Source organism: Babylonia areolata, chromosome 13, assembly GCF_041734735.1.
Source record: "Babylonia areolata isolate BAREFJ2019XMU chromosome 13, ASM4173473v1, whole genome shotgun sequence".
Taxonomy (NCBI): Eukaryota; Metazoa; Mollusca; class Gastropoda; order Neogastropoda; family Buccinidae; genus Babylonia; species Babylonia areolata.
The window spans coordinates 36,885,865-36,896,066 of NC_134888.1; the positions used below are offsets into that span (position 1 = coordinate 36,885,865).

Consider the following 10,202-nt stretch of genomic DNA (forward strand, 5'->3'; position numbering starts at 1 on the left):
GTACATTACAATGTGACATTACAATGTGACCAATCTGAGGCTGTACATTACAATATGACCAATCTGAGGCTGTACATTATAATGTGAGCAATCTGAGGCTGTACATTACAATGTGAGCAATCTGAGGCTGTACATTACAATGTGACCAATCTGAGGCTGTACATTATAATGTGACATTACAATGTGACCAATCTGAGGCTGTACATTACAATGTGACCAATCTGAGGCTGTACATTACAATGTGAGCAATCTGAGGCTGTACATTATAATGTGAGCAATCTGAGGCTGTACATTACAATGTGACCAATCTGAGGTGGGAGACAAAGGGTGGGGTGTATGTAAACAATACATACATTCTCACCTGACACAAGCAAATCAAAAGAACCAGGTACACTGTTAACAAAAATTCACGTTCCCATAATTCAAACCCTCCCTGAATGATCAGACAAACTAAGACATCTTCCTGACAACACAAGACCAAAGAAATTCATGAGAACATGCTGCCCATCTGCACTCAAATTCAGAAAGGCAATGAAGATTTGATAAATCTCCTTTCAAAACACACTCTCAGGTACCATGTTTGAAGTGAAAAAGTCAAATTTGAAATGAACTAACAATTTATTTGACAACTATAACCATTATTGTAAAAGAACAAAGTAAACAACTAAAATAAATATAGACGAGGGTTCCTGATTAAACGTTCAAACATAATCATGTATAAGAATAATGCTTCAGGCAATATGAGCACATTCTGACTATTCCTACTAAAGGCATGTGTGATGGAAATCCATTTTCACAACACCCATTCTCACACATCAAGAGCAGCTGTACAAAATTATTTTAAAAAGATATCCACTGAACATAATCTGTCTCAGGGTGGTATGAACATGCACACATGCAAATGTACAAACAAGCAAATACTTACATACATGCTCTCATGCATGCATGCATGCACATGCATACATATGCATCCATACACATTTTACTTGTATACATGCACACATGAGTGCATATGCGTGTGCTTGTGAATGTCTGTATACACAAGCACTCATTTATGCAGCAAGGAGAAAGGTGGAGGAACGGTCAAGATGTTCATCTGCCATCTACAATCACCATCATCATTATTCAAAACAGAATCTGTGAGGTTTGGGGTTCGAATCCCGCTCTTGCTCATTCTCCCACATTTGACTGGAAAATTTGATTTGAGCATCTAGTCGTTCAGATGAGATGATAAACCAAGATCCTGTGCGCAGCACGCACTTTGCGCTCTGAAATCAGAAAAAGAACCCATGGCAACGAGAGAGTTGTCCTCTGGCAATATTATGTAGAAGAAATCCACTCTGACAGGTACACAAACAAGTATCCATGCACTCAAGGCCTGACGAAGCGCGTTGGGTTCCGCTGCTGGTCAGGCATCTGTCTAGCACACGTGGTGTAGCATATATGGATTTGTCCGAATGCAGTGAAGCGTCATTAAGAAACTGAAACGAAAACTTATGCAATCAAGCCCTTGGCTTCCCACACGCATGCATGCACAAATGCACACATGTGCACACACACACACACACACACAAACACACAAATACACACGCACGCATGCACGCACGCACACACATGGCTCCAGCACCAAACAGAACATCACATCCTCACACCAGCAGAGACTGAATATTGTGCCCAAATGCAAATAAGCAGTGAAACCACAGAAGTAACCTTTTTCTTCCCATGGATAGTTCCGAACCAATGTAGTTTGTTGTACCACTGAACCATCACCAACACTGCTATATTTTTGTGTCCGAATAGAAAGGATAATCTGAAGATGATGTTGTCATTGTTCTTTTGCTTGTGCTGTCTTGTTGTTGTTATTGTTGGTGGTAAATTTGCTGGTTGTGTTGTTATTGCTGCTGTGCAGTTGGTCTTATACATGTTGGTTGTTGCTGCTGTTAAAGTTGCAATTGGCTTTGTTGTTGCTGCCTGTAACATAATTACCGGATGTTGTATCTTTGTTGTCATTGTTGTTGTTTGCGAGTTTGTTTCATGCAACTTAGTGGTTAGACCATTCAAGCTTCAAACATGAAAAAAATATTGTATAATGTTCAGTCTTTTTTTTTTTCATATTCAAATGATCAAAACACACAAGTTTCAAACATTTAAAATAGCCCATATGTGTTGAAAATATCAAAACAATCATTTGGCAATCTGAACACACACACACACACACACACACACACACACACACACACACACACACACACACACACACAAATAAACACATGTTTTGTCAACAAAAATATCAGACAAATGTAAGCACAAACAAAACTGAAAACTATCACTAAATTCTTGACCAGTCTACATTCATGCTAACTAAAACTACACCTGTGCTTCGTCTGCTGACTAAAACTAAACCTATGCTTTATCAACAAAAGGATTAGTCAATCGTTAGTCAAAACTAAAAACTAAAGACTGCCACTTAAATCTTCACCTATCTGCACAGAATATCAAAACATTTGACAACATGCTAGCTGAAACTAAACCTGGACGTTATCAATAAAAAGGCTGTCAAAAGTTTGTTTAAACAACAACAAAATAGAAGGACTGTCGCTAAATTCTTAACCTTACTATGCTAACAAACTGCTAACTTAAAGTAAACCTACCCCCGAAAACAGAGTATGGCTGCCTACATGGCGGGGTAAAAACGGTCATACATGTAAAAGCCTACTCACGTGCATACGAGTGAACGTGGGAGTTGCAGCCCACGAACACAGAAGAAGAAGAAAAAAAAGTAAACCTGAGTTTTATCAACTGATGGATCAGTCATGTGATAACCAAAAAAGCTGGCCACAAAGTTCATATCTTATCTAATAGCAAAAACTAAAACAAACAAGAGAGGCAAAGCCTTCAAGACTCACTTGTGATAAATTAAGTCCCCTAGCATTAATTACAGAGTAACTTCCCTTTTTTACTATCTGCCCCAAAACGTTTGCAAAATAAATAAAAATTCCATGCTTAGCAAAAGAAGTTCCTGTTTGAACAAAAAATGATAATAATGACTCCTCTTGTTGTTGTGTCAGAATAAGAGGTCAAAGTGCCAAGTTTAGAGAATACAAAAAATATAAATATAACAATAAATGCACTTTGCATATAATTAGGCTTCTTTTTTTTTTTGGTGCCCATCCCAGAGGTGCAATATTGTTTTAAACAAGATGACTGGAAAGAACTGAAATTTTCCTTTTTTATGCCTAATTTGGTGTCAACTGACAAAGTATTTGCAGAGAAAATGTCAATGTTAAAGTTTACCACGGACACACAGACACACAGACACACACACACACACAGACAACCGAACACCGGGTTAAAACATAGACTCACTTTGTTTACACAAGTGAGTCAAAAAGTGAAGACTGTCATTAAATTCTTAACCAATCTTTACTATCAATCAACTGACGGAAATCCTTAACATGTCTACGTTAACAATCTGCTGGCTAAAACTAAACCCGTGCTTTATCAACTAAAGGAAACACTAAACATGTCCACTTTAACAATCTGCTGAATAAAACATGTGTTTTACCAAATAAAGGAATCTTCATTTGTCTACACAAGCCTGCTGTCTAAAACCTGAGCTTTATCAATTAAAGGAATTTCTTAACCAATCTAAAGTAATATCTGTTGACAAAAACTAAACCCGTGCTTTACTGACTGATGAAAACTCTTAATCTATCTACATTAGAAATCTGCTGACTAAAACCAGTGTTTTACCAACTAAAGGAAACTTAATCTGTCTACACCAGTCTGTTGACTAAAACCTGTGCTTTATCAACTAACTGTAAGCCTGTCAACACTAATAGCCTGCTGACTAAAACCTGTGCTTTATCAACTAACTGTAAGCCTGTCAACATTAATAGCCTGCTGACTAAAACCTGTGCTTTATCAACTAAACAGTAAGCCTGTCCACATTAATAGTCTGCCGACTAAAACCTGTGCTTTATCAACTAACTGTAAGCCTGTCCTCATTAACAACCCACTGACTAAAACCTGTGTTTTATCAACTAAACTGTTAGCCAGTCTACATAAAAAATCTGATGACTAAAACCTGTGTTTAATCAACTAAACTGTTAGCCTGTCTACATCAACAATATGCTGACTAAAACCTGTGCTCTACCAATGCACTGTAAGCCTGTCCATGTTAACAACCTACTGACTAAAACCTGTGTTTTATCAACTAAAATGTTAGCCTGTCCACATCAACAACCTGCTGACTAAAACCTGTGCTCTACCAACTCACTGTAAGCCTGTCCACATTAACAACCTGCTGACTAAAACCTGTGCTTCACCAGCAAAAGGACACTCACAGTCTAAGTCTACCTCCACCACATGTGCACAGCAGCTCTCTATGTCCAGCCGGGGTGGGTCTCTGTACAACTGGGTCAGCTGTAAGTCAACTGCGGCCATGACGACAAGCGTGACCCCAAAAAAGCACAGAATCCTGACCACAGGATTCCATGGGGCAAGTTCCATTCACCAATTCCTGCCTCGCCTATCCTTTGATGGTGTTTCAGTTTCAGTTTCAGTAGCTCAAGGAGGCGTCACTGCGTTCGGACAAAACCATATACGCTACACCACATCTGCCAAGCAGATGCCTGACCAGCAGCGTAACCCAACGCGCTTAGTCAGGCCTTGAGAAATAAAAAAATAAATAATAAAAATAAAAATAAAAAATAAATCAATAAATAAATAAATTATAAATAAATAAATAAATTTAATTAATTAATCAAAAACATACACAAACAAATGCCAAAATGAACATTTGGAGAAGATGAAAACTCAGTATGAATTAATGGAGAGGTCAATCACAGAATTTTGTATGTAGCACATGCATTCAACTTTTAGACATAAGCTCAACATCAGTTAAAACTGAAGAGAATGTGTTGGCATGCGTGCAAGGTGTGTTGTCAAGTAGCTTTTAATTACTATTTACTTAACTAAAAAAAAAAATTTTTTAAAAGCACCATGGGCAAAATCTGGATAGGTATATCCTCCAAGCCCCAAAAAGAATTAAATTTTCTTGATTCTTGATCACCAAATCAGTGATAGACGAAACAGGAATTGGCAAATTGGGACCAGGCGAATCTGGATGACATGGACGTCGTGCACACATCACCTCCTGCCGACACACCACTCTGCTGAACACGCCCTCCATCCAGGCGCCAATCTCACCATCTGGTGAGCTCGGCTGCTCACTGGTGAGCAACTCCTCTGTAGCAGAGACCAGTAATACTGGCTCAGGCGTTTTCTCTGACTGGTTCTGGTCGTTTACCGCGTCGGCAGCCTCTTCCTTAATTCAAGTTTTAGAGAAATGTTTCAGTTTGGATGTTCGGTGTCTGTACATGCTGTCTGCAGACATTTCCTTGCAAAATATCTCATCGTGTGACAAACTATTATATGTTTTTCTATTTTTTGGTCGTGCATCTGATATAACAAAAAGCATGTTGTGATGGTTTAGTTCTTCAGTTAGAATACGAAAAGTTTATAACATAGTTGTTGTTCTTTTTTTTCTTCTTTTTGCTGCTGTTTCTGATTATCATTTTCATTATTATTATTGTTATTATATTATTATTATCATCATCATTATCATTATTATTATCATTTTTCTTATCACTATTATCACTATTGTCATTATCCTTATCACCAACCATTATCACAACACATCAAGACAACAGGCAACAATATTATTCACACACACACACACACACACACACACACACACACACACACACACACAACAACAACAACAACAACAACAACAAAAAATCACATGTAGTACTGACAACAGCCTCAGGCAGAACTGGTCAAACAAACAAGTATCAGAACGACACAACACTGCTGTCAGGTCAGACAACACACCTGTTCCCGATCAGTCTCACCTGGCGGTGAACGTAGGCAGTGTTCAGGTTAGCGTCCAGGGAGGCTGGGTTCCACTTCAGCTTGACAGGCGTCAGGCGCGCGTAGTATGCGGCGTAGGCCATGATCCCCAGGTGCTCCACTTCCGGGTCAGCCATCTCTGAGGCGGAGAAAATGGGCTCCACCCCCAGTCGCTGCCCCTCGTCCAGACCTGGGGACAGGTGGGTGGACCGTGTGGAGAGTGGACGGAGGACTCTGGGGTCATTGGCTTTTATCTCCCCCCCCCCCCTCACTCCCCCCAAACCCCGCACCCTCCTCCTCCCTCCCCCCCAATGTGGAGTGATTCTGGATTCACTGGCATTGATACCTCCCCATTCCGCCCAGTCTCCCCCTCTCTTCCCTCCTTCCTCCATTATTTGATAAACAGCTGGTCTGTGTGGATGGACTCTAGGGTCATTGGCAGTGATCTTCCCCCCCACTCTTCTTTCTCCTCTCCTTCCTCCACTAACTGACAGATAGGTTGACCGTGTGGAGAGTGGATGGAGGGCTCTGGGGTCTTTGGTGTTAATCTAGCCCCCTCCCTCTCTCCTCTCCTTCCTCGATTAACTGACAAATACTTAGACCATGTGGAGTGACTCTGGATTCACTGGCTTTAATCCCTCTACCCCCAGCTCTCTCCCTCCCTTCCTCCACTAACCGACAGATAGGTTGACCGTGTGGAGAGTGGATGGAGGAGTCTGGGGTCATTGGTGTTAATCTCCCCCCTACCCTCTCCTTCCTCGATAAACTGACAAATACTTAGACCATGTGGAGTGACTGGATTCACTGGCATTAATACCCCCCTACCCCCGCCCCCTCCCCCTCTCTAGCTGTCTTCCTCTGTGGAGAGTGGACAGACTCTGGGGTCACTGGCATTCACCTCCCACCTCCCCCTCCCCTCTCCTTCTTCCACGTTTAAGTTTTTGTTCCGTCTTTCATGTACTTTTTATGTCTTCTATATATTCTTATGTTTTTTTTGTGTTCACTTTCAGTGACTGTGATTCTTGTGTATTGCCTGCATAGCATACACCACACATGAATTTCTCTTATTGAGATAATAAAGTAATCTGGATTCTGTATTGAACGACAAACATTTGGACCTTGTGGATGGACGGACTCTGGGTTCACTTCCTCAACTGACTGACAACATTTAGATTTGATATCACTCCCCACCCCCCACCCCCCTCCCACGGCTCCCTCTCCAGCCCCCCAGCCCCACACCTCTTTTATCAACAAACATGTCAACTCAGTAAGCTAAGGTAAAAGTTCCTACCAAGTGGAGAGTCAGGCTCACAGGACAGTTCATCCACACCTTTGACAAGACCAGCAGCTGATGAGGACTAGAGATCTGCACATCTCTACGACATGACGCTTTTGTCTCAAAAACAATGGTCGTGTTATGCTAGATCGGGAGCGTATGATTCAGCACATCTGTCGAACATTTGTTCTTTCCTATTTCATTTTTTTCCTCATATGTTGAGTTTTGTCTTGAAGAAGGAGAAAGGGGAGGAGGAGCAGAAGAAGAAGAGAAGGAGAAGAAGGAAGAGGAGGAGGAGAAGAACAAGAAGAAGAAGAAAGAATAGGAAAAAAAGAAGGAGAAGAGGAAGAAGAAAGGAGAAGAAGAAGAAGGAAGAGGAGAAGAACAAGAACAAGAAGAAGAACAAGAAGAAGAAGAAAGAATAGGAAAAAAAGAAGGAGAAGAAGAGGAAAAGGAAGAAAAAAGAAGGAGAAGAAGAGGAAGAGGAGAACAAGAAGAACAAGAAGAAAGAAGAAGGAGAAGAAGGAAGAGGAGAACAAGAAGAACAAGAAAGAATAGGAAAAAAAGAAGTAGAAGAAGTGGAAGAGGAAGAAAGAAGGAAAGAAAGAAGGAAAAGAAGAAGGAAGAGGAGAAGAAGGAATAGGAAAAGAATTGTGCTGCACCTTTCTGCAGGTTGGTGACAGGGTCACTGGACAGGTTGGGCCAGCCAGGAATGTCTCCTCCTACCGACATCACCAGGTTAGACAGCAGCTGGCCGTCGTTCCAGTCAGTCTGGTGACAACACAGGCATGATTGACCCATCATCATCATCATCATCATGTATTATCATCATCATCATCATCGACATCATTATCATCATCATCATAGTCATCATCATCACCATCATCATCAGGTTAGACAGAAGCTGGTCGTCATTCAAGTCAGTCTGGTGACAACACAGGCATGACTGACCCATCATCATCATCATCATCATGTATTATCATCATCATCATCATCGACATCATTATCATCATCATCACAGTCATCATCATCACCATCATCATCAGGTTAGACAGCAGCTGGCCATCATTCCAGTCAGTCTGGTGACAACACAGGCATGATTGACCCATCATCATCATCGGTCATCATGTATCATCATCATCATCATCGACATCATTATCATCATCATCACAGTCATCATCATCACCATCATCATCAGGTTAGACAGCAGCTGGCCGTCATTCCAGTCAGTCTGGTGACACACAGGCATGATCAATTCATCATCATCATCATCATCGTCATCATCACCATCACCAACATCATCATCAGTCATCAGTATCAGTGTCAGAAGCTCAAGGAGGCGTCACTGCGTTCGGTCAAATCCATATATGCTACACAACATCTGCCAAGCAGATGCCTGACCAGCAGTGAAACCCAATGCGCTTAGTCAGGCCTTGAGAAAAAAAAATGTATCATCATCATCGTCATCATCACCATCATCGTTATTACATAGGTAAGACAGAAGCTGGCCATCATTCCAATCAGTCTGGTGACATACAGGCATGATCAACCCATCATCATCATCATCAGTCATCATGTATTATCATCGTCATCATCAGTCATCATGTATTATCATCATCATCATCAGTCATCATGTATTATCATCATCATCATCATCATGTATTATCACTGTCATCATCATCATCATCAGTCATCATGTATTATCATCATCATCATCATCATCATCAGTCATCATGTATTATCATCATCATCATCATCATCATCATGTATTATCATCATCATCATCATCATCATCATCATCATCATGTATTATCATCATCATCATCATCATCATCATCATGTATTATCATCATCATCATCATCATCAGTCATCATGTATTATCATCATCTTCATCATCATCAGTCATCATGTATTATCATCATCATCATCATCATCATTAGTCATCATGTATCATCATCATCATCATTAGTCATCATGTATTATCATCATCATCATCAGTCATCATGTATTATCATCATCATCATCATCAGTCATCATGTATTATCATCATCATCATCATCATCATCAGTCATCATGTATTATCATCATCATCATCATCATGTATTATCATCATCATCATCATCAGTCATCATGTATTATCATCATCTTCATCATCATCAGTCATCATGTATTATCATCATCATCATCATTAGTCATCATGTATCATCATCATCATCATTAGTCATCATGTATTATCATCATCATCATCAGTCATCATGTATTATCATCATCATCATCATCATCATCAGTCATCATGCATTATCATCATCATCATCATCATCATCATCATCATCATCAGTCATCATGTATTATCATCATCATCATCATCAGTCATCATGTATTATCATCATCATCATCGACATCATTATCATCATCATCATTATCTTCAGGTTTGACAACAGCTGGTTGTCATTCCAATCAGTCTGGTGACACACAGATATGATCGATTCATCATCATCATCATCATCATGTATTATTATCATCATCATCATCAGTCATCATGTATTATCATCATCAACATCATTATCATCGTTACCACCAGGTTAGACAGCAGCTGGCCATCATTCCAGTCAGTCTGTTGACATGCAGACTTGATCATCATCATAATCGACATCTTCATCATAATAATCATCGTTATCACCATCATGATCATGATCATCACCAGTATGGGAAACTGTATAACACTACCACCCATGCACAGGATCAGACACACAGAGCATAAGAAATCCATGGACATTAATGTAGCGTCAATACAAACACACAAATCAAATCAAATCAAAATCAAAAATACTTCATAAATCTGCATGGACATTGATTTGTGCAATCACAGGTCCGTTATAAACACATACACAATATGATCAGGCCCACAATAAATAAATATATATATCAGTAAAATGCACACACACACACACACACACACACACACACACACACACACACGCTCACACACAAACAACACAACACTCACCC

General features: G+C 40.1%; 1 protein-coding gene across 2 annotated transcripts in view; it reads right to left on the reverse strand.

Moving 5' to 3' along the window:
* LOC143289242 (filamin-B-like) overlaps positions 1-10,202 on the reverse strand; it is a 128,617-nt gene that overhangs the window by 94,710 nt on the left and 23,705 nt on the right. For both annotated transcript variants that reach the window (XM_076598221.1, XM_076598220.1), the window contains exons 6-7: positions 7,855-7,963; positions 5,919-6,106 (exon numbers count right to left, since the gene is read on the reverse strand). In XM_076598221.1, coding sequence (XP_076454336.1) covers positions 5,919-6,106; positions 7,855-7,963 — 297 coding nt within the window. The remainder of the gene's footprint in view (positions 1-5,918; positions 6,107-7,854; positions 7,964-10,202) is intronic.